The 26,497-nt window shown below is 40.5% G+C and overlaps 1 protein-coding gene across 2 annotated transcripts in view; it reads right to left on the bottom strand.

Annotated features, from left to right (window-relative positions):
- PREP (prolyl endopeptidase) overlaps window positions 1-26,497 on the bottom strand; it is a 134,897-nt gene that overhangs the window by 67,172 nt on the left and 41,228 nt on the right. For both annotated transcript variants that reach the window (XM_070450039.1, XM_070450038.1), the window contains exon 7: window positions 13,770-13,875. In XM_070450039.1, coding sequence (XP_070306140.1) covers window positions 13,770-13,875 — 106 coding nt within the window. The remainder of the gene's footprint in view (window positions 1-13,769; window positions 13,876-26,497) is intronic.

Here is a 26,497-nt window from a genome sequence, read left to right as displayed (position 1 = left end):
GTAACGTATGTTGCTTTAAAGTCTACTCTGGTACTAAGACAGCTACATCATTTTCATTTTAACAAATTTGGCCAGTTGTCTTCTGAAAAATGGATGGTCCCAATATGTTCTTCTCCATGTCTCCTAACCACTCAAATGCTTTCCATCTCTTCGTGGGTTGCATTCTACGTAATTTCTTTTTATATTCACCTTCACAAATTCTCTCTTCAGCTATGTCTCATCTTTTCTTTAACCTAATAACCTAACTTTTAACATTAATTATATTTCTAATTTTAGAAGTTCTACTTAGTCCTCTTCTAAATGTTTGGTCATTATTTATAATATCTTGTTTCTTGCTTATGTTCCCAAGCTTCTAATTTATTTTTTTAAAAAAGCAGCATCACTGTTTTTAAAAGTGCATTTACACAATTATTTTATATTCAGTTCAGTTTAGTTGCTCAGTTGTGTCCGACTCTTTGCGACCCCATGGACTGCAGCACGCCAGGCCTCCCTGTCCATTACCAACTCCTGGAGTTTACCCAAACTCATGTCCACTGAGTCGGTGATGCCATTCAACCATCTCATCCTCTGTTGTCCCCTTCTTCTCCCGCCTTCAATCTTTCCCAGCATCAGGGTCTTTTCAAATGAGTCAGCTCTTCGCATCAGGTGGCCAAAGTATTTCAGTTTCAGTTTCAACATCATTAGAAAGTGAAAGTGAAGTCGCTCAGTTGTGTCCGACTCTTTGCAACCCCATGGGCTATAGCCTACCAGGCTCCTCCCTCCATGGGATTCTCCAGGCAAGAGTACTGGAGTGGGTTGCCATTTCCTTCTTCAGGGGATCTTCCCAACTCAGGGATTGAACCGGGGTCTCTCGCATTCCAGGCAGATGCTTTAGCCTCTGAGCCACCAGGGAAGGCCCTCAACATCATTAGGAATCTGATAATTCCACTCTGGTGTGAATCTGCTGGCTCTGCTTCTCATGCTGGTGAATTTCTTCATCTAATCTGTGATTTCTGATTGTGAACTGATTTCCCTTGATATGCTATCTGTGAGAATTCTTGAAGGCCTGGGTTGAAGTGACATTATTTCAGATAACATTTGTATCTGGCTTCTGTTTGCTTCTTGGGAGGCAACCAACCCGGGAGCACTTTAAATTCTTGGCATGGAGATTTCTGGACCCCATAGAGAGAATCAAGTCAATGTGCACACGTGTGCATGTCAGTCCTTCTGTTTTAGGAGAATTAAAAAACTCTCTCTGTTTGCAGATGACATGATCCTCTACATAGAAAACCCTAAAGACTCTACCAGAAAATTACTAGAGCTAATCAATGAATATAGTAAAGTTGCAGGATATAAAATTAACACACAGAAATCTCTTGCATTCCTATACACTAACAATGAGAAAACAGAAAGAGAAATTAAGGAAACAATACCATTCACCATCGCAACAAAAAGAATAAAATACTTAGGAGTATATCTACCTAAAGAAACAAAAGACCTATACATAGGAAACTATAAAACACTGATGAAAGAAATCAAAGAGGACACAAACAGATGGAGAAATATACCGTGTTCATGGATTGGAAGAATCAATATTGTCAAAATGGCTATACTACCCAAAGCAATCTATAGATTCAATGCAATCCCTATCAAACTACCAACAGTATTTTTCACAGAACTAGAACAAATAATTTCACAATTTGTATGGAAATACAAAAAACCTCGAATAGCCAAAGTAATCCTGAGAAAGAAGAATGGAACTGGAGGAATCAACCTGCCTGACTTCAGACTCTACTACAAAGCCACAGTCATCAAGACAGTATGGTACTGGCACAAAGACAGAAATATAGATCAATGGAACAGAATAGAAAGCCCAGAGATAAATCCACGAACCTATGGTCACCTTATCTTCGACAAAGGAGGCAAGGATATACAATGGAAAAAAGACAACCTCTTTAACAAGTGGTGCTGGGAAAACTGGTCAACCACTTGCAAAAGAATGAAACTAGAACACTTTCTAACACCATACACAAAAATAAACTCAAAATGGATTAAAGATCTAAATGTAAGACCAGAAACTATCAAACTCCTACAGGAGAACATAGGCAAAACACTCTCCGACATAAATCACAGCAGGATCCTCTATGACCCACATCCCAGAATTTCAGAAATAAAAGCAAAAATAAACAAATGGGACCTAATGAAACTTAAAAGCTTTTGCACAACAAAGGAAACTATAAGCAAGGTGAAAAGACAGCCCTCAGATTGGGAGAAAATAATAGCAAACGAAGCAACAGACAAAGGATTAATCTCAAAAATATACAAGCAACTCCTCCAGCTCAACTCCAGAAAAATAAATGACCCAGTCCAAAAATGGGCCAAAGAACTCAACAGACATTTCTCCAAGGAAGACATACAGATGCCTAACAAACACATGAAAAGATGCTCAACATCACTCATTATCATAGAAATGCAAGTCAAAACCACAATGAGGTACCATTATACGCCAGTCAGGATGGCTGCTATCCAAAAGTCTACAAGCAATAAATGCTGGAGAGGGTGTGGAGAAAAGGGAACCCTCTTACACTGTTGGTGGGAATGCAAATTAGTACAGCCACTATGGAAAACAGTGTGGAGATTTCTTAAAAAGCTGGAAATAGAACTGCCATATGACCCAGCAATCCCACTTCTGGGCATACACACCAAGGAAACCAGATCTGAAAGAGACACGTGTACCCCAATGTTCATCGCAGCACTGTTTATAATAGCCAGGACATGGAAGCAACCCAGATGCCCATCAGCAGACGAATGGATGAGGAAGCTGTGGTACACATACACCACGGAATATTACTCAGCCATTAAAAAGAATTCATTTGAATCAGTTCTAATGAGATGGATGAAACTGGAGCCCATTATATAGAGCGAAGTAAGCCAGAAAGATAAAGACCATTACAGTATACTAACACATATATATGGACTTTAGAAATATGGTAATGATAACCCTATATGCAAAACAGAAAAAGAGACTCAGATGTATAGAACAGACTTGTGGACTCCGGGAGAAGGCGAGGGTGGGATGTTTCAAGAGAACAGCATTGAAACATGTATATTATCTAGGGTGAAACAGATAACCAGCCCAGGTTGGGTACATGAGACAAGTGCTAGGGCCTGGTGCACTGGGAAGACCCAGAGGGATCGGGTGGAGAGGGAGGTGGGAGGGGGGACTGGGATGGGGAATACATGTAAATCCATGGCTGATTCATTTCAATGTATAACAAAAACTACTGTAATGATGTAAAGTAATTGGCCTCCAACTAATAAAAATAAATGGAAAAAAAAAAAAAAATCCTGCCTCCAAGATAGAGACAGGCAGGTTTCCTCACTACATACCCTGCCTTTCCCCAACTTCCCACTCCACCGTTCGCAGGTCTATTTCTCAATAATCCATACACCACCAGCAAAGGGAAGCTCAGACTCAAAACCCAGCAGAAACATTCTGAGACAAACCAACTTACACTCCAGGATTCCTGCTTTCATTTCGTCTTTGCTCTCTATGATTTCTCTTCTTTTATGTCAATTAGCAATATACTAAGTAGATACTTTATTAACTTTTCTTACAACATTTTGGTTGTTTCAATTAGACTATTCAAGTAGATTATTATATCACCTGCTACATTCCCACAAACTAAAGTCCTACAATTAATTGTCATAAATAATTAAGTTCCAAATCTGAGTCAAACATTTTTTTTCCAGTGACAAATTGCTGACCCCCAAAGCAGGTGATCTATTCAAAGACAAATGCATCTTAGTTTACGTAAAACAACATTTTAAAAGGAAAAGATATCCAAAGACTATTATTCCTTATAAGACAAAGTAAAAAAATTAGCTGGCAATGCAAAATTTGCAGAGAATCAGAATGCTACATTTGTTTATTATAAGAATGATGAAACAATTTTCTGGACTGTGACATTTGTAAACACAAAGTCTTAGTTCAGGGAAATGTCAGATTCCTTAAGTGTTCCCCTGACAATAAAACATTTCCTGCTGTGAAACCTTTATTTCTCAAGCAGCCGTCTTACGGTTCCTGACTGAGAAGGTCTTGCAGCCACTGCAGTGGTGCTCACTGCGGCCCCGCTTCCCTCCCCAGCCTGCAGAAGAGCCACTGAAACGCCCACCAAAAGCAACACAGCATACATTTCCTTAGTGTCTCTGGATAGTCAGGTGAACCTGAAGATGCACGCACTTGTTTTAAATAATCAAGCTCCAAACAGCACTAAAACAATTAAAAAAAAGCTTGTGGTCATTATCTGCCACCAATTTCTGAAACACTGACTTAAGTCATAAATGCACCCAAGTTGGACTTAGGAATGTGGCTGGGTTTATACAAATCCAACTACAATATGAAAAGCTGTTCAAAGTACAGGCTCAGAGGGCAGCACGTTTAAAACAAGGGCCCAAGAAATCCTTTGGCTCTCTGGGAACCCATGCGCCTCAGGCTTTGGCCACAAGATAATTCAAGAGAAATGGTATTCCAATTGAACAATGGGACTCATTCCACTTTGTTACTCACAAGTTAAAACACTACTGATTTAATAATAATAATTAAAAAAAAACAACGAAGTTACTTTAAAAAAAAAGAGATGTGGCTAAATTCTCAAACTATCTCACTTTTCTCACCTCTTCTGAGGTATTTTTGTGAGTAAGTGGTTCTTCCCTTTGAAGTCAACAGAATTCGATTCCCAAACTTCTCTACACTGAAGTTGAAATTACTTTTTATAAATCTGTTTCTTGGTGGGGGAAAGATTAATTTACTGAGCGAAGGTGAGCTTAAAATATCTAAAACTTTCTCGAGAGCAATTCATTACTTGTATTGCTTTCTTTGAAAATCAACGTTATTAAGTATATTCCATAGAAAATGTTTTATAAGCTCTCTCATAACAGGAGCTAAAAAGTGCACTTACATTGACAGAACACGGAGGCCTTGGCCTCTGACAACAGTTTACAAATGCAGAGCAGACACGGGTCATGCTCCAGGACCTAGGAGAGCAGAAGGCTGCTGTTCTCTCTGGCCTGATGCCTTCATTCTGCCGCGCCTGCCACGCGGTGATGGCTGAAACACGGGCATGGAAACCAGCTGACCTGGGTCTGAATCTTTCAACGGCATCAGAAAAGCTAACTGGCCTCACCCTTCTGTTTCCTCCAGGTAACAAGACAGACTCCTTAGGGGTGGTTGAAAAGACAATGGGGTATCTAGAACTTGGCACACAGGAAATGCTAAGAAAACACTCACTGCGATCCCAACGCTGGTTATCAACCCAGCATTCCTCAAATGACAAAAATAAGCAGAATGTGGCTTCAGAACAGCACTATTTATTTGCTAACAGTGAACTTATAAAAATCTTATTTCCATCTCTCAGGGCACACAGCCATTTTCCTAGGAAAACACCTTTATAATCACTAATTTAAAAATTGGTAAAATTACTAATTTTGTCACTAGTACTTCATATTTTACTTCAAAAATTAATGGTTTTTTCCCTCCTTACTTTTATAATGTCTTTTGACGTTCCAATTCTTTTGGGTTGCTGGCATTCCCACTCAGAAACACAAAGTTATTTTCTGATAACTCCCTGTCTCTCACAGAAGCCCTCCTCCTTAGCCTGACTTCTAGAGGTCACCTGCCTTGCATTGCAGAGATGGCTGAGTGAATAATTTGAGTGTCTGACAAACACTATGCTTCCTTTTGTAGTACAATGTTAGCATGTAGTGTAGATTGACTTCTAATGCAGGTGAAAGCCAGTTTTCTTTAATGACATGAAAGCATTAAGATGAAGACATGGTGAGTGCTAAAAATTTTATCAATCTAAAATGATCAAACTTTCTACAACAAAAGGTAAAAAGCTGACAGACAGGTTAGTAAAAGTCTGGATGAAGCTTAAGATAAGCTTCTATTTCCTTACAAATCAGCATGTCAGGATCACTTATCTTTCCCTCCAATGTTGTTGTTCAGCCATGTCCAACTCTTTGCAACCCTATGGATTGTACCACTCCAAGCTTCCTGTCCTTCATTATCTCCCTGAGTTGCTCAAACTCCTGTCCATTGAGTTGGTGATGCCATCTCATCTTCTGTTGCCCCCTTTTCCCCCTACACTCAATCTTCCCAGGGTCTTTTCTAATAAGTTGGCTCTTTGCATCAGGTGGCCAAAGCATTGGAGCTTCAGCCTCAGTCCTTTCAATGAGTATTCAGGGTTGATTTCCTTTAAGATTGACTGGTTTGATCTCCCTGCTGTCCAAGGGACTCTCAAGAGTCTTCTCCAGCACCACAATTCAAAAGCATCAATTTTTCAGTGCTCAGCCTTCTTTATGGTCCAATTCTCACACATCAGAGTCTCATACATGACTACTGGAAAAACCATAGCTATGACTGTACAAACTTTTGTTGCAACATGATGTCTCTGCTTTTTAATATGCTGTCTAGGTTTGTCATAGCTTTTCTTCAAAGGAGCAAGCATCTTTTAATTTCATCCCTAAATGCTGTGTCACGAGCAAAGACCACTTCAGGTCCACTTTAAGGATGATGACACGGAAGCTGAATGGTGTTAAGTTGCCAACAACAAAGATTTTAGACATTCAGAGTCCTTTGCACCTAACAATTACTTATGAATCCTATTTAAAAACTTCTTATATAGTTGTACATTTATTCAGAATAGGGCCAAATGGTCTTTTGCTGCTGATTATCCTATAAAATAGGGGAAAAAGTGCCTGGCCGATGACAGAAAAATGAAAGAACCCTAAAGAAAGGGGAACAAACAAAAGACAGACAGCAGAGAGGAATGAGAGGGGATTCCGAGTTTCCAAACCTCAGACAGGTCCTAACTCTGGGCCTGGACCTGTGTGCATGGGGACAGCACCACTGATAAACCCTGACGCTGTGTACTGGCCGTCTCGTGGCCTCCATCCAGCTGGCGGGGAGCGTACATCCGGTGGGGCAGGCTGTCATCACTGCTGTCACCTGGCACAGCGCCTGGCGCAAAGTACTGCATGGACACGTCTGCTTCATAACTAAATATAACATTCACATAATCCGGTTTCAGACCGAACCTTGTGTACATTTCTTGATGAGGTAAAGACAAGAGAAGTAACCAGATTTAAAAGAAGTTAGCAGGTTTCTTCCACTTTCCCAATAAGAACATTTAGAAATACAATACACAAAGTTAAACATGTATGTTGAAAATCATCTTTTGTAATTTTAGGGTATAAATCTTCATGAAAATATTTTAAAAGTTCACACATTGGCAAGAAAAAGGAAAACTCTGAGGTCTGACATTTAATTGCAATGCAGAAAATATGTGAACATTTACTCTAAATTTAGTCAATATGAAACAACTTTATGTATTTATAATATTTATAGCAAATTTAGGAAACAAAGTATATACATGCATAAATATATATAAAGAAATAGTAGTCTTGATTTAGAAAGGTGCAGAAATAGAAGAAAATCCAGACACAAATCATACTCTTGCAAGGTTCCAGATGATTAATTTCAGCTACTCCACAGGCATGAATCACACTAAGAATTGCAGGGGTCAAGACTCAGCTGCCTTTCCCACTGCAGAACTAATAAAATGTCATGCTGCCTGGTGTCCTAAGTGATACTTGGTACCTCTATACTTTCAATGATAAACAAGAGAAGCAGAAACCTTCTGCTCATATAATACAGGACAGGAGAGACACGGTCTATACTTTCTTTCATCGTTCTCAGGATTTAATAGAAAACAAAAAAATTAATTCAAAGAAGTTAAACAGGCCAGAAGGGTAAAGATTACTCACAAGTAAATGAACAGGGGGCTTCTCAAGCATGGCCACCTGAGCACAGGACCTCTAAAGGGGCAAGTGAAGTTATCGGAGACACGCTGGTACCCACCTACTGTGAGTCTGTGTTAAAGAAAAGTTATCCGACACTTGTTAAAATGGTAATGAAGACTACTCAAGACTACTGCAATAAGGGAGAGAGAAAACACGGAACTCAAATACAGAAAAGATAGCTGGAGGTTTATAGCCAATGTGCAGAATGAGGGGCTTGGTGGATCGAAAATTACCAAGAGAAGACATCGGGGTATGGGGATTCTTGGTGAAGGCAGGTTAAGCACATGGGCGATAGCTGGGGGAAGAGGAACTGGATCCATACCAAGGGTACCGGACTGTCTTTAAACTGACTTAGCAGGATTCCCACTACAACTGGGGCTCTGCGGGCCCAGAAAGGTGAGTAGGGGGACGAGGAACGAGACTGAAGCCTAACTGAGCAGAGGCTTAGAGGATCCTGACTCAAGTTTGCTCAAGGAGAGAATCTCTGTTGTTGGCAGACACTGTCCGAGGCGCTGGGGACCCCATGGAGAGTGAGACAGACACGGTCCTTAACCTTGTGCAGCTCAGAAGGAATCACACACACAAGGTTTTTGTATGCAGAGAAAAGAAACCAGAACAGGGGAAGGGGCAAAAGGGCCAGAAGCAGGAAAGGTATCACAAAAGCAAGAGGAAGCATGTTAACTCCTAGGGCAGAAGTGCCTCTTTCCCCAGAGAAAGCAGACGGTGACTTGGGACATGTCTGTGGCAGCCAGCGCAGAAGATGGTGCAATATTCCTTGGAGGGGGCCTGCTTAGCTGTTTTGAACAGCTGGAAAATTAGAGACTTCTAAGGCCCAGACAATAGGCCAAGTGCAGTTCCATCAGGTGATGAGCGAAGTAAGGAAGGGGAGTTATCTGTTCAGAAAAGGACAGGAGCAGCTACAGCATCAACTGCAGTTCCTGTGAACAGCCACGGCCCACAGTTTGCAAGAAATGTGGTCATATTACTATTAAGTAAAAATACTGCAAATGTAAATGGCCGAAGTGAGGTTCTCCAAAGAGAGGCAAGGGTAAAAGAAAGATCTTGCTCACAGAGTAGCACAGAGCAAGGTCAGCTAGTCCTTGAATAGAAAATCAAATGGGCATAAATGTAAATCACTCAGAGAGCATACTTTTAACTCTCAAGATTTTTTCCATTCTATGTTTATATAGTTTTGTGTTCCTATGTGTTATCTTCTTCAGCGGTATTAAGTAGCCACTGGCCATTTTTTGGTGCTTCTCATTTCAAAATGCACACAGGCAGGTTTTCTTGGAAAACAAAGATGACAGAAATGTTACAAAAGAGCTTCCTTAGTGAAATTATTTAGTTTTCCAGACAGGATATTTAGTGATGTCCTAATAAATAACGAATTAATGTATAAGGGAAAAGCTGGTAAATCTCCCTGCCTTTAAGGTAAACACGATTAAAATGGTAACAGAAAGGCCTGAGGTTATCACAAGGGGTATCAATTTACGCAGTATAATATTGATTTCATAACACTGGATTTAGTTTTCAGTCACCAGCTATTCAGTCTAACTCACCTAATATTTCAGTTAACTAGCACATTTAGCATTTAACTTAAATATTATTCTTCCTCTTAGTTTAAACAAGGCAACAAAAATGCAGGAGCAGCAAGGGAACAGCAAGAAAAAGATTTTGAGTGGTAGTCACGGTCCCCAACTAGGTATATGCACTCTGGAATTTTCAGTTATCAACCTGAAAAATTAAACATGTCCCCCATGAGAGGCACACCTCTTCATGTTTTCTTCCATATAAGGACTCTGCTGATTATGAATCGGGTTTTACATAAAATAATACCATTATCTGTGTTTAGAGCAGCTTTGATACTAAAGGTACATTATTTTTAAGGCATCTTCAATCTATTTAATCTACTACCTAAAACCATTGTGTGATGACTCCAAATATTCCCCTTTCAGTCAAAAAACAAATGGATAAAGAAAGAAGGCATATGTGAGAATCCACTCTATGCCAGGAACCCTGCTAAGCCCTTTTCTGTGCATTTTCATTACTCTTCACGATTGCTAAGTAGGTATCACAAAGTAGGTACCACTGCCTCATTTGTAGTTGTGCAAATATGAAGATAACTTTCCCAGGGTCACCAATTATTTAGTGGTACAGTTGAGATTTTAAAGTCTTACTGTCTCAATATACCCAACTGTAATGAAGAGGAACTATTTTAAAAAATTTAACAATCACAGTATCGATCTTCTATGTCTCTCCTGTTATAAACCAAACATACTCAGTGTCTTCAACAGTTAAACTCACCCACAGCACTAGCTTCTTCTAACCAGTCATAATCATGTAATTGTGCGAGTGTGCTCAGTAGCTCAGATATGTCTGACTGCTTGCAATCCCGGGGACTGTAGCCTGCCAGGCTCCTCTATCCGTGGGATTTTCCCAGGCAAGAACACTGCACTGGGTAGCCTCCTACTCCAGGGGATCTTCCCGATCCAGGAATTGAACCTGTGCCTCGTGCACTGGCAGGCGGATTCTTTACCGCTGAGCCACGTAGGAAGCCCCAATCATATAATTAACTCATAACCAATCAGCAATCAATTAAAACACACACACACTACAACCACTCTACCATTAGATCTTTCTAATCCTGACCTACACAATTAATTGACTTTTGATCAGAAGAGTGGGAACTGATTTCCAGTTCATTTTCTTAGTACTGCAACTGTTGAGAGCTTTCAGAATCCTAGGACTACCATTCAAAAGAACTCCTCTGAGGCTTATGTTATTCATAGGTTTAATGCTAGTAAGGCAAAAAAGAAAAAAAAAAGACAGGCCCAGAACCATACCCAGAATTTAGCAGCTATCACTGGAGAACACTCTACAAATTGCTCCCAATCCATCTGTGTGCAACTCAACATCTTAAAATCCATCTATCTTATTCATGTACATTGTGTTTTCTTGTATGCAGGATATTCCATACTTCTGACTCAATGAATTCCACACACCGGTCAGTTGAGTATTCTCATTTTAAAAAACGGTATCAGGTTATTATTGTACGACTTGTTTGCTCTATTCCTTTCCATATGGTTTTCCATGAACTCACTGGGAAGGTCTTTTTGATACATCCACTTGTCTCAACTGATGTACTGAGTTAACTGATCAAATACTAATCTAGGTGTTACTGTGAAGGTATTTTATAGATATGATCAAAGGCCATAATCAGTTGACTTTAAGTAAAGGAGATTACCCTAGGTAGCCTGGGTAGACCTGAGCCTTCCAGCAGAGCAGAGGCTTCCCTGAACAAGAAGAAATTCCACTTGTGGTTGGCAGCGTCAGGCTATGCCTGAGAGTTCCAGCCTGCCCCTCCTGATGCCTGCCCTGCTGGTCTGACTTTCCTAGCCAGCCAGCCCCCTCATCATGTAAGCCAATTCCTTGCAATAAATCTCTTAATATATATCCCCTACTGGTTCTGCTCCTCTGGTTAGACCTTGACAGATACACTCACTAACCATCGATATTTCACAAATATAAAATACCTAGCAATAACTTTAGTGAGAAATATGTAGTTTCCTATATAACTCAGAGGTACAGTCCCAAATAAATGTGAAGATTTACACGTAGTCCTAGTCAAACATATAGCTGGGTTTTGTTCAGATCAAGGCAAAATAATCTTAAAGTTCCTCTAGAAGAATTTTTTTTTTTTTTTAAAGAGAAAGAACAATTTGGGAAACAATAATTGCTAAATTTACTGAGTGATTACTCTCTGCTGGGTTTTTCACCTAAGCTACACAAAAATCACCTAGAAAACAAAGACAATGGTCTCACAAGTCAAGGAAAGATCAAGTTAGGAAGGAAGGCCAGGACCTGGCATATTCTCTAAGTATCTTCCAACCTGAACAGAGCCTTCAGGATTTTTTTAAATGCTTCCCTCTTTAATTCCTCATGTTCATTCATGGCTGCAAGGACTAGAATCTTATGTATGAGGGCCCAGTGCACCTCTACACTGCCTTCCTCCTGGAATCCCAATCTCTGTGTATCATGCCCTCCTCGTTAATTCCTCATAAATGCTGAAAACATGGGGCAGAGAGAGGCAGTGGGGAAAAAAAGGTAAGGACCCTAAGTGGTCAGGAAGAAAACAGAGGCACTAGCACTTACTAAGTCTCATTCAAAGCAGGACTGTTTATTATGAAAGTGGACACAGAAATAGTTCAGAGTGTGAAAGTGTGGAGGAAATTTTTTCTCTGCATTTGGAGTCAATTAAGCAATTTGTGTATACTTTAATAACAGGCCTACTAATAATTTAAAGATATAATGGAGTAATAAATAGAAAATGAAAGCAGTGCTGTCTGGAGGAAGACACTGTAACTGAAATTTTTGATGAACCGGAGAAAGGCAAAGTCCCTTCCACCATCCTAGGCCCAAGCAGGAAACAGTGGGAGGGCCACAGCACAGCAACACCTGTCCGCTTGTCTAAGATTCGGCCGACCATGCTCAGCTCTGTGCAGGGCTGGACTTGCAGCTCAGGTGAGTGGTTCCTGAGCGGTGGCGTGCATCTTTCAGAGCATGTGAAAACCAAGGTGGATGTAGCAGTCATGAGATCAAAATGGATGTATCTCTTTCCTTTACGGATCTTGCTCAAAGCAGTTTAAAAATGATGCAGTACCCAATTAATAATGTAAAATGGTATATATTTTCTGATCATAATGTAATATAGATAAAATACTAATAATGAGGGAATCTAATCAATAACTAGACATGAGTACAATATTGTATATTTTAAAAATCTGTGTCAACTATCTCTGAAATATGGGGCTTCCTATGTGGCACTAGTGATAAAGAGCCCATCTGCCAATACAGGAGATGCAAGAGAAGTGGATTCAATCTCTAAGTCAGGAAGATCCCCTCAAGTAGGAAATGGCAACCCATTCTTGCCTGGAGATTCCCACTGACAGAGGAGCCTGGTGGGCTATAGCCCATAAGGTCACAAAGAGTTGTAAACAACTGAGAGACTGAACATACACATCCCTAAAATGTATTTATTTCATATTAGCCAGAGTATGGGATAATTGTGCCATTATCTGGGTGCTAAGGCTCAGTGGTAAAAATCTGCCTGCAACGCAGGAAGACACGGGTTTGATTCCTGGGTCGGGAAGATCTCCTGAAGGAAGGTATAGCAACCCACCCCAGTCTTCTTCCTTGGAGAATATCACGGACAGAGGAGCCTGGCAGGCTCTAGTCCGTGGGGTCCCAAAGAGTCGGACATGTTTGAGGCAACTAAGCATGTGCTCGCGCACTGGATGCTAATATCCCTGATAGTTTTGGGGTCTGGGAATTCTCAGCACAGTAAATAGTGCTGTTGAAAAGCTTTAATGCTTGATGATGGTGCTGATATGATATAAATGTTGGAGGAAAACAACATTTAAAATAAGCCATCTCCAGAATTCGCAGCTGGCTGGTCCTATCTTCATACCTACAGTTTCAGGAAGCAAGTCAAGCTAATACTTCATGTGTGTCCAGTACTGAGAAGCTGTCTTATGATCACATATTAGCCTGATAAATTGTCACTGGTGTCGACCTCCTTCCCGTGACAGTCTGCACCATTACATCTAGACAGTAATAATATTTTACAGATCAAAGGGCCAGCTTCTCCTGAACACTCTTCATCTGCAATACAGACAGGATACTTTCACACAGAGAAACATACAAAAAATATGGTTAGCCTTGACCTACAGAAAAAATGCAAAAGCCATCAAGAGCTTCATTCAATTTTTTTTCATTTTAAGTAATAATATCAAAAGAAAAGATCATAAGACCTGAGATGACATGATTAAATGGAAGAAGGTTTCTTGGGAAATCAATTAGAAGACCGGCATAATTGCTTTTTAGTGGGGCTCTCTGGAATAATCATCTGTGTTTGAAAGACAGCTTACCAGTGATGCCGTTGGGCTCCTGCTGGAGGTCACAGTACCAGAGTCTGTTTACAGGATCACATCCCTCCCTTATTGACAATAAGACATAGCGACCGTCGTCAGATAACTACAAAGGAAACAAAAACAGCACAGGGAACTTAGTAGAATATATTTTTTGTGAGAACACTGTTACACATTAAGTTAAAAAAAAAAAAAAATTCACTGGTATATCTTTACCCCAAACTTATGACTGGATAAGAAAGTTAGAAAAAAAGACAACATCAATTTTAACTTATTTTGCAGTTAATCACTTTATTTTAACAAACATAGTGAAATATTTAAGTTGAAAATATCAGTATATATAACTGAAAGTCATGACTCAAAATGACTTCTACTTAGAGCCTATTCTTTATAGTCAATAATACTGTAATAATTTTGTATGGTGACAGATGGTTATGAGACTTGCCATGGTGATCATTTATTGTAATATATTTGATTGTTGGATCACTATGTCATATACCTAAAACTAATGTAATAACCTATGCCAATTGTGCTTTTCAAAAGTTTAAAAAAATAAAGTCTATTCTTTAACTGAAAAATACATTCATTCAATCTGTCATTCTGAATATTAATATCCTAAATTTGAATTTTTGTCACGGGTTACACATTTTAAAAGCTGTACTAAATACATAAGAATTAGCATAATGGGCGTGAATGCACAAAAGTTCACTTGTGGTTCATAATGTTCATATTAACAAGTTTCTATTGAACAAATGAACAACTTTTTACATGGATCTTTAGTCCCCTCTACACAAGGCAGCAGAAATAAAAGGTTGTGCTTCAGCGGCTATCTTTTACAATACTAAACAGAAGAATCTTAGGTAGCAAAAAGAATCTTGATAAATACTAATGCAACAAATAACACTGTTTTGAGTTGTCAAAATTGATATAAGTAGTATCAGACTATATATATCCTCTTGCAACTAATTTTTTCATTAAATATTTTAAAAATTAATCTATGTTGATACAAGTATATTTGCTTCACTGGTTTTAACCGAGGTAAAATATTCCAGTCTAGGAAAACACTATAATTGATTCATCTTCCTACCACATGAGCATTTAGATTATTTCCATTTTCCTCATTTGTGGTTTCTGTCCTTCTTACAAGCAACACTTGTGCCTTCATATACATGTTTCCTGGGGTACATCAGTCAGTTCAGTTCAGTTCAGTCGCTCAGTCATGTCCAACTCTTTGAGACCCCATGAACCGCAGCACTCCACGCCTCCCTGTCCATCACCAACTCCCGGAGTTTACTCAAACTCATGTCCATCCAGTCGGTGATGCCATCCAGACATCTCATCCTCTGTCGTCCCCTTCTCCTCCTGCCCCCAATCCCTCCCAACATCAGGGTCTTTTCCAATGAGTCAACTCTTCACATGAGGCGGTCAAAGTATTGGAGTTTCAGCTTCAGCATCAGTCCTTCCAATGAACACCCAGGACTGATCTCCTTTAGGATGGACTGACTGGTTGGATCTCCTTGCAGTCCAAGGGACTCTCAAGAGCCTTCTCCAGCACCACAGCTCAAAAGCATCAATTTTTTGGCACTCAAGCTTTCTTCACAGTCCAACTCTCACATCCATACATGACCATTGGAAGAACCATAGCCTTGACCAGACAGACCTTTGTTGGCAAGGTAATGTCTCTGCTCTTTAATATGCTATCTAGGTTGGTCATAACTTTCTAACTACAAGTAAAACTGCTCAGTGATACAATATGCACATATTTTACTTCACCAGATGTTGTCAAATTATCTTCCTAAGTGATTTTACTGACTTACACTCACATATCAGTTATTTTCCACATCCTATTCTGAAGGTGAATTATATGTGCCATCTTCGCTAGGCCATGATACCTAGATATTTGGTCAAACATTATTCTAGATGTTTCTGTGAAAGTGTTTTTCTGAATGAGCTTGACATTTAAACTGGTGGACTCTAGTACAGCTGATTACCCTCCATAATGTAATGCGCCTCAACCACTCAGTTAAAGCCTGACCTTCCCCAGCCAGCAGGAACTCTGCCAGCAGGTGGCCTCTGGACTCTGAACTGAAACTTTTCCTGGGTTTCCAGCCTGCCAGCCTACCCTGTAGATTTTGGAAGTGTCAAGCCTCCATAATTACAGTAGTCAACTCCTTCAAAAAAATATCTGTCTCTGCCTATATATTGTGTGCTCAGTTGTGTCCAACTCTCTGCAAGCCTAAGGACTTCAGCCTGCCCGGCTCCTCTGTCAACGGGATTTTCCCAGCAAGAATACTGGAGAGGGTTGCCACGCTCTTCTCCAGGGGATCTTCCCAACCCAGGGACTGAACCCGCATCTCCTGAGCTGCAGATTCTTTACCACTGAGCCACTGGTGAAGCCCCTATATATATATATATATAAATAATATACAAACCAACAGGATATAAAATATATAATATATATAATTATATTGTATGTTAATATGTTATATGTTAAAATATATATATATAATATATATGTATATAAGATATTCAAATATCTTGTTGGTTCTGTTTCTCTGGAGAACTCTAACTAATGCACTTACCAACAACTGTTATTCTTTCATTTATTCATAAAATAAATATTTGCTATGCAGCTATTATGCGCAAGACATTTTCCTAAGTGCTAAAGATAAATTGCGGCTTCCCAGGTGGCGCAACTGGTAAAGAAGCTATTTACCAATGCAGAAGACACAGAGATGAGGGTTTGATCTCTGGGTTAGGAAGATCCCCTGGAGGAGAGAATGACTACCCACTCCAAAACTCTTGTTTGGGAAATCCCATAGACAGAAGGAGCCTAGAGGGCTATAGTCCATGGGGTTTCAAAGGAGTTGGACGTGACTTAGCCACTAAACAACAACAACAATGCAGTGTATTATAAAATGGTAAATGTCATACAGAACATATGAACAGGTCTGGGAAAGGGAGGCAGGGTGTGTGGGGAGGGACTGTGGTTTTAAATATGGCAGTCAAGGTAGGTTTTATAAGAAGATGTCTTTCCACTATCTTCAGATTTTCACTGTTTCAGATGAAGTCATCATTCCTTATGCTTTTCCCCCTTTGTATAATGTGCTTTCATATCTGGCTGCTTTTAAGATTTCCTTACTATCTTTGGTTTTCTGCAAATTGATAATAATTTGCTTTAACTGGAGGCATCTCCTTCATATTTGTTGAGCTTCTTGAATATTTGTATTTGTCTATTTTATCAAATTCATAACATTTTTGGCTGCTTTTTCCTCATATAATTTTTGTATCCCCTCACCCCTACACTAAGACTTCATATCCGGTCACTTAGTATAGTTCTATAGTTGAATGAGGCTGTGTTTGCTTTTGTTTCAATTTTTTTTTCTCTCCATGCCTTAGCTTCAACATGCTGTCTTCAAATTCACCGATATTTTCTTTTATAGTACCAATCTGTTATTAAGCCCATGCAGAGAATTTTTTGAATCAGATAGCTTATTTTTCACTTCTAGAAAAATACTTGGTTATTTTTATATTTTCTGTTTCTTTGTTCATTTACATTAACATTTGCTAAAATCCATTTAAATTTATTTTCATAAGTGCTTTTGAAAAGTCCATATCTGCTAATCCTACTACTGTCATTTCTAGACCTGTTTTATTAACTAACTTCTCTCCTGGTTATAAGTCACATTTTCTTGCTTCTTTACACATCCAGTACTTTTTAAAAGTTGGATATTGAACATTCTGAATGCCATCTGGATTTTTTTTGGGGGGGGTCTTTCTTTAAAAAGTTTTGAGGCTGTTCATTTTGTAGGTCAGCTTAATCCACTCAAGGCTTATGTTCAAGCTTTGCTGGGGAAAGTCTCCAGTCATACTGCAAAAGCATGAATGGCCATTCTGGGGTCTTTGATGAATACCCTGGTTGTTCACAAGTCCTTTCCACTTTAACTGGTTAGAATGTGAAAATCTCCCACTTGTTAAATCTTTAGTAGTTGTCAGCTTACAAGTTCCTGGTGGTTGTTCACAGCTTGAGTCATGGAGTCTCGGTCTATGCATGTACAGCTTAATAATCAGTCTAAGATTCAGGGGGACACCAAGAAGATTCCCAGGACTCTTAATGGGTGGTACCCCTCCTTTGGTTTTGTGCCTGCAAGTTCCAGTGGTCTCACTCTTCCTGAATTCGGATCTTTGGATCCCTAGTTCAGTGAGGCTGCAATATCCTGGGGGTTCTTCTTCCTTGTGCCAGAATCAGAAAATTCATCCAGGCAGACACCTGGGGCTATCATAGGATAACATCTCTCTCACAGATTACAGTCCTATGATACCTGTAGATCAATATCTAAAACAGATTTTTTTTCCATTTTGTATAGTTTTCTACCTGTTTATGGTAGCAGGGCTAACCCAGCACCAGTTACACTTATGGCCAGAAGCAAAAACTTGTATGTTTTTAACTCATTTTTAATTCTTTACCGGATACACTTTTAGGGTATATTATCGTATATGTTTAAAATACATAGATGTAAAAATTAAGAATGTGTAGTTGAGGACTAATTAAAAAGAAAATATTTATGATTCATAAAAAACCTAATAATGACATAGTTTTTATCTTATTACACAGTAGGATAATTTAGGGTTTTACTTACTTGCAGCATCAAACTTTTAGACTTGGAGGAATTAGATTCCAGTTCTCTAGAAATGTCCACCCACTTTCTATCAGCAGGTTTGTAAACCAAGTGTGTCAATTAGGTCTCTTCTGCATTTATAAATTAATCAAAATAGCTATGTGTGTCTAAGACATCCAGCATTTTTAAGCACACTGTATGCTGAACATCTTTTTCTCAGAAAAAAAAAAAAAAACTGTCTTAAAGCACAGAGGTAATCGGTACTTGTAAAACAGAAGTGGGATTCCAAGTAAGTATAGTTTGATAAAACGTTCTAGAAAACTGTTTAATGTGGCTGTTCTTTCTTTGTGACATTTTGTCTAAGTTCTGAAATAGTCTCCTTTCCAAGAAACTGAATCACATTTTCTTGTATGAGTTTTGGTCACAAGTTATACAAGAGGCCAAACGATTCAGGTACACTCTCTCCATCTCTGTCTAGGCTTCTTGTAGTATTTTCAAAGATCATCAAATGGTTTTGGAGAAACTGCATATACATTTATGATTTCCATGAATTCTTTTCTTCATCCTCATCTCCATCCTGGAGAAGGAAATGGCAACCCACTCCAGTATTCTTGCCTGGAGAATCCTGTGGACAGGGGAGCCTGGTGGACTGCTGACCATGGGGTTGCACAGAGTTGAACACGACTGAAGTGACTTAGCACGCATGCATGCATGCATTGGAGAAGGAAATGGCAACCCACTCCAGTATTCTTGCCTGGAGAATCCCAGGGACAGAGGAGCCTGGTGGGCTGCCGTCTATGGGGTCGTAGAGTTGGATACGACTGATGCAACTTAGCAGCAGCAGCATCTCAATCCTCCATCCAAATTACTTGTCATTATGTTTTAAGTGGGTTTCTTGAAAATGAATATCCGAAAATGAATATCCGAGTTGACTGAGTTGAAAAACTCAATCTAAGAACCTTTATTTTGTCTTTCTAATTGTTATTGCTTCTACATCTTACTTTTAACATTCTAGTTAACTTCCTTTTCCCTTCTCATTTCCTTTTTATACTGTATTAATATAAACTTTTAATTAACATAAACTTCTTTATAAACTCTTCCCCTTCATTGACTGCCCTGTGAGTTAAATACTCTTGTTTCTAGTCTTTTATACATTTTCCTTAAGTTTTTCATATAGTCAATAAACCAGTGTCCAGAAATTTAGTTTCACCTTATTTTCAAACTGTCCTGTATTATTAAGAATATCATTAGCAACACCACAATTGTCACTTTATTAAATGTAATGGAAAGCAGCCTCGTTAATAATACTTCATAGTTTTGTTCTCTTGTCCTTTAAATAAAGACGGACTCTTACAGTTTGGTGCTTAGAGTCATGTTACACGAATCATAAATGATGGCTAATTCAGCAGCAGTGATTCAGCCAACAGAATGACAGGGCAGTGAAACTCACTGCAAGAACCACACCAAACGCTCGATGACAGCTGTCTCAAGCACATCTGATGAGTTTTTCTCGGTATTTCTGGCTGCACTAAATGGCTGCCACAGTTCATATTTAATCTAAGGCAGGAAGGTCCAAGGGAATTGCTGTTGGGATGCCAATTAAGTCAGCCTCTCTTCCCCACAACTCAGATATTTCACAGCCACTAAACAAATATGCTCAACTGCAAACAACTCTGAATTTTCAAATGCTCAGGCATTTATAAGTCATTGTTGCTCCAAAATATATACATTAGGAAATACCTTCTTACACCAAAATGTAATCAGTAACAATGTATATTCAACCACCACCTCACATTCAGACTGTCACATTCACGACAGTTTGAAAACAGAATTTTGGGACTCACTGGCAGGGAAAGACAAAAATACTATTGATTGAGGAGGAGACCTTAAATCTCAAGAGCAGAAAGTGAATTTGCTGAAATCCAGATAAAAGGAAAACAGAAAAGCAGGAGAGCCAGGGGTCCCATCAGGCCTTCATGAACACATAAACTCCAGTTCACAAAATACTGTTTTTCTTTAAACAATATGACATGAGAAGAAAAACCATGTTCTCTGGAATCAATTAACTTCATTCAAAACCACTGACTTTTTGCAACAGGGGTGCAACAATGCTAGCCTGACCAATTATGAAATACGTAATTCTTAAAGTCACAGCTTCCTTTCATTTTATGTCCATATAATTTTAAGCAAATTTTCCTTAAGTCAAAATGATTTTATTTCATGAAAATCTGCCTTTCATATAAATAAATTTTAACAAAAACAAAATTCTAAGAACTACTGTAAAAATATTTACATTTGTTGATACTAAGTCCATTGATTATATTTCAAACAACACCAACAGGATGAAAGTTAAAATTCTTTACCATTCTTACTACTGACAATTCTTTTTAAAAAAGTGTATTTCCCTTTAGACACAAGTTACCTTGACAATCTAATTATATGAGGTCATTTGTTGAATTACACTTAGAGTACTGATGAAATATCTTTAGAAAATGCTAATTAAGAAAGACAGGAATAATATCTATCGATATTATTAATATCTAATATCTGTTGATAAAAGTATCTGGAACAAGAAAAATTCAAATATATAAAGAATGTGGTATTCACAGAAAGTGTGTTGGTCATTCAATTATGTCCAACTCTTTGTGATCCCATGGACTGCAGCCCACCAGGCTCCTCTGTCCATGGGATTCTCCAGGCAAGAATAACTGGAGTGGGTTGCCATTTCCTTCTCCAGGGGATCTTCCCGACCCACGGTTGAACCTAGGTCTCCCACACTGCAGGCAGATTCTTTACCATCTAAGTCACTAGGGAAGGCTACAAAATATTTGGCAATCTGCTGGTACTTAGCTATTCATTATCCATAACCAGATGACCTTGACAGATTAAAAAAAAAAAAGTCAAAAGTCATCCTCCCTTAATCTGGGGTAGATGAGGTTGAAGATAAAACTGTCACAAATGGTGGCTGGTTTTAACAGGAGAATCCCCGGCCAGGCAACTTTCCACCTCCTTTACTGAAGACACGATTTAACATGTGCCACCAAACACAGGCATCTACTATTTAGGGGAGTCAGCGCTGAGGCTGTTTACTCAAGCAACGCTTACTGAGAGTCTCCTGCAGCTGAGCCAGGCTCTAGAATACACAGATTAGAGCAGGACATGGCTTCGAGATCGAGGGCTCAGGTGGGAAAGTCAGACTCACACATGCACGCACAGATATAAAGTAATACTCTAAACATCAATACTGAGAAATCTAACAGGGAGGGGTGCTGGAAAGAAGAGTGAGATTGGAAAAGGTCTGGGGAAGGAACGGTCTCGAACTAGTTCTTGAAAGAGAAGCAGAATTCTTCTAAAAATGGTTGCTTGACTTTTTCCATTCTCACAACTGCTATGATGACATAGTTACCTGGTTCAGAGAGCTATACTTAACATACTCATTCTTAAGTACACACCTCACAGACAGCAGCATTTGTAGTGGACGCGGCAGTCTGCTGAAGCACTCGTTCCCCCAGCTGCGGGTGGGAGCGGACAGCACTCAGCTGAGAACCTCAGGGCCTTGTCCTCCCAAGGACATATTCTTCTGGGCTCATCCCACATGCAATGACTAAGTACTGCAGAGGCACAAAAGCCCAGATCCCTCACTCCTAGCTGGGCAGATGCTGAAGGGCTAATAACCGAGCTCATAGGGGCTCCCTGGAGCATTGGCTGAAGCCCTTGTCATGACTTATTCAACTCTCCCCCTTCTACCTTCACTCCTGAGCATCAGTCAGCTCAGTCGCTCAGTCGTGTCCAACTCTTGGCGACCCCATGACTGCAGCATGCCAGGCTTCCCTGTCCCCAGCACAGGCAAAGGTTTTAAAAGCACTCCCACTGAACCTGACCTGTGACACCATGCAAGGCATCACCTAACCTGGCTTCTCATCTTGACATATTTTATACCACTTGAAGGAAACCTTCTAAAGTGGTGGCTTCTGGTTTTGAAGAGGGACACCAGTCAATAATAGCTGCCATGTGGATTTCCAGTTATCAAAAGGAAGGGCATAAAACATGGGGTTATCAGACTTTATACTCTTAAAGAAGCCACATTAACTTTGAGAAAATTTAACTGTGGTATTAAGCCTCACCAAGACGGTAATGTTTACCCAGGGAACTTTGACAGACATCAGGCAAACTATTCAGCGGCGTCTGTACTTTGTTCTGTTAGGCTCACATGTTCTGTCCCCACACACACAGGACACAGAGCATTCGGGAACACAATTCCTACAAACTCAGCCACCATCAAACACGAAACTTAGAGATAAGAAGCAGCCAGGGCAAACCTCCAGGGAATCTAGTCCCAAATAATAGGTTTTTATGAAGTTTCCTCAGTGAATACCTCATGGAGGAGTGACCATGATCCATTCAGACCAGAGTCTGGGTCAAGCTGCACTGTGTCCACAAGAAGTCAACATCTCTACCACTGGCTCATTTAAGGCTTTTTTTCTTAATAGGAAAACAACAGAAATAAGTGTTAAATTGAACTAATACACTGATAATAGCATTTCCTCTAGAGAACAGAATCTGTATTTTAAACAATAAACTTATTATTACAAGCATAAAAATCCTAAAGTAGATGAATCTATTTTTATTCTCAATATGGTTAAAAAAAAAAAAAAACAACAACAGCTGGGCGTTTCAGATGACCTGAATAAGCCAGCTTCTCTTCATGAACCTCATATTAAGAGAAAATTAACAGACGATCACTTCTTAATGTTTTAAACTCTCAACCCTGATGTTTTAAACTATCTATAAAACTGTCTTCCAAAACATCAAGACATATAACTAATATTTACATATACATAGATTATGTGGACTTTCATCAAACTTATTATCCTTTTTTTAAAAAAAAGCTCATAAACTGTTTTATGCTAGAGCTTCTGGACTCCATGGTTACATGCTTGTGTTAACAACCAAATCTTCATGAACATGACATTTCCTTAATATATATAACTTTTTCCACTTAGAATCCAACAAGAAGAGGGTGGAGAAAGTTTTTTCATAATTTGAAAGTACATGCACTTTTACATAATCTAGGAAAACTTTCAAATGTCAAACTAATCACCTGAAGGAACGGCTTCTCATTTATGGGACTCATTATGGATTTGTTATGAAAACAGGAGACAGCGTCAGCAGCAGATACACAGGGCAGTCATTCGTAAGCAGTGTGAGATGCACTGACCTAAACATCTCTAATGGGTAGTCCTGAAATCAGCTTTCCCAATACTAGGTGCTACCACAGCAAGGAGGGAGAAAAAAGAAATAAACCCCAGCACTCTGTGATATGTTGTTGGGTATGCCAGAAACAGATACAACAGAACATTCTAAGAAAAGAAAACACATTCAAAGTAAAATGAGCAATGGGGGGGGGGGGGGTGGGTTTCAACATGTTATAGTCACTCATCCACCTGATTGTTTCTCTGGCATGTAAGCTTGGTTATAAAAGAATCGGACTGTTGTCTTTTCTCCCCTACTGAGCTGTAGGGTGGGGGGTGGGGGCAGCTGAGAAAAGTGATGATCAACAAATCCAATTTTCTAAGGCAAAAACAATTCTCCCCCATCAGGAGCTGCATCATGAATTCAGAGCAGTGCCCCCTGCAGCCTTTCTCACATCCAGGTCTTTGGTTTGGCTTCCTGACTTTCTGCCTTCCCCACCATGCTCTGCCCTGCGCGTCCAGCAGCGTGATGGGGCTTACTGCTTCACGCAGCGCCAGTGAAAGAGAGGACGAGAGCGGTGAGCCTTGGACACACACGGTCTGATCAGGAGGACCCCCCAGGACCGCTTCTCCTGAGATGAACAGACGGAACCCACCTTCAGGAGCCAGTGCAAATGCACCCCCTGGGACAGCACAAGGGGGTGAAGGGTCACCAACCAACACATGTGCCGGCAGCCTCAGGTTCAAGCACCAAAGTTAAGGTCAAGAGGACTAGGGTGTCCTTAAAATGACACACAAGCTGAACATGGGGGGAAGTCTGTCATGGGTCACCCCCCACCCCAAGCCTCTCTGTAAACTTAAAAATGTTCATTTAGTGTAGTTTACTACAGACAAAACATCCTCCATCAGGGCCAGAGCCTGCCCATCTCTGCTCCTAGGTACCACCTGACCCTGGACCAGTGGTGGGCCCAGGGTAAGGGCTTCCAGGTATTTGGGGAGCAAACACGTGAACTGTGTTGACCAGGAAGAGAGCCACGGAACAGTTAATGCTCAAGCCCAAAACTATCCAACAAGAAAGGGGCAGGTGAGGCAGAGGTTCCTGAGGAACATAGGAATTGACTGTGCTTGCCCTATAGGGCTACGCCAGGCACACCAGCGTTCACAGGATCTTTATGTGCATGAACCTCAACAGAGGAAGGGGGAGGACAGAAATGTACATTCTGAGCGCCCACAAAGAGTTAAGCATTAGGTAATGATTTTACACGTTGGCATATGTGTAACGTATACAAATGTGTACACAAACACAGCTGACCCTTGAGTAAGATGATTCTACTTACACACAGATTTTTTTCAACAGTAACTACTACAGAGAGACAAAGCCCGGAATTGGTTGAATCTGCAGATATAAATAGTGGACAGGGAGGAATCACATATATAAAGGGCTGATTAAGTTATTAGGATCCTTAACCCCCACATTGTCCAAGGGCCAGCTGTATATGCATATCTTAATTACCAGGGACCACAGTGAATATGTGAAGATGGTTCATGCAGACACATGATAAATACTAAGATCAGTATTTGTTGTTTAGTGGCTCAGTCATGTCCGACTCTTTGTGACCCCACAGACTGTAGCCCACCAGGCCCCTCTGTCCATAGAATTCTCCAGGCAAGAATACTAGAGTGGGTAGACATTTCCTTCTCCAGAAGATCTTCCCAACCCAGGGATCGAACCCATATCTCCTGCTTGGTAGGATTCTTTACCACTGGGCCACCAGGAAAGCCCAGGGGATTACCTTTGTTAAAAAGCAAACCTCCCCCACGCCTAACTTCCCCCAAGAATTAGGTACAACGGAATTAGGTCCTCAGTGTAGGATTCAGCTGGATCTTACAAAGACGCTGGGCATTTTCTCTTTAGTCCCTGAAACACCAGTACTTTGGCCACCTCATGCGAAGAGCTGACTCCTTGGAAAAGACCCTGATGCTGGGAGGGATTGGGGGCAGGAGGAAAAGGGGCCGACAGAGGATGAGATGGCTGGATGGCATCACCGACTCGATGGGCATGAGTTTGAGTAAATTCCGGGAGTTGGTGATAGACAAGGAGGCCTGGCGTGCTGCGATTCATGGGGTCACAAAGAGTCGGACACGACTGAGCGACTGAACTGAACTGAAAGGGATGTGATGTGTTTTCAGAATCTATACTCCAGAGCACCCTCTGCTGGTAAAAGTGTCTCAAAATGCTTCCTTTGTGTGCATGTGTTTTTAATGCTCTACAAATCACCTTAAAACAGATTTGGGGTGGCGTGGGGTGGTGGAGTGGAGGGTGTCCAAAAGAATCTTCTAAAACATGGCCTTTTTTACCCTCCCACAACCCTGCCCTCCAACAGAAACCTCACGGTCTACCTTACATAATAACTGACATCACTGTCCCTCCACGTCACACCCAGGAGGCACAAGGCAGCCGCTCTTCTGTGATCCCAGCAGCTGGAGGTGTGGAGGGGCCAAGGGTAGAAGGCCTGGGCTGGCAGGTGAGGAGGGCAGTGCTGAACACTGCCTGCACATCCGGGACGGCACGACCGGTGGACGCGGGCTCCCCCGGGACAAGAGGTACCGGAGGACAGCTGGTGGGTAGCTCCAGGCGCCTGGAAAGGTCGCTGCTGAAAAAGGATGGAAAGCAGGGGTGGCAGAGAGGCAGGAACCTCAAGGGACTCCTGCTGAGAGGAGAAGGTTTGGGGGAAGGGAGGATGATGGCCAAGGTCAGCCAGAATTTAAGGTCCACACGAGGGAATGTGTGGTTCCAAAGTCCAGAGGTTCCCAGAATCGAGGGGATCTCACTGCAAAAGGGGGAGAGCTGGTGCCCAGGCACCAGTCAAGACTGAGCGCCACCGGGAGACAGGGACAAACAGCTCCAGATGAGCAA

Source organism: Odocoileus virginianus, chromosome 19, assembly GCF_023699985.2.
Source record: "Odocoileus virginianus isolate 20LAN1187 ecotype Illinois chromosome 19, Ovbor_1.2, whole genome shotgun sequence".
NCBI classification, from domain to species: Eukaryota; Metazoa; Chordata; class Mammalia; order Artiodactyla; family Cervidae; genus Odocoileus; species Odocoileus virginianus.
The sequence above is the reverse complement of the archived record's forward strand: the minus strand, read 5'-3'. Positions and strand labels throughout refer to the sequence as shown.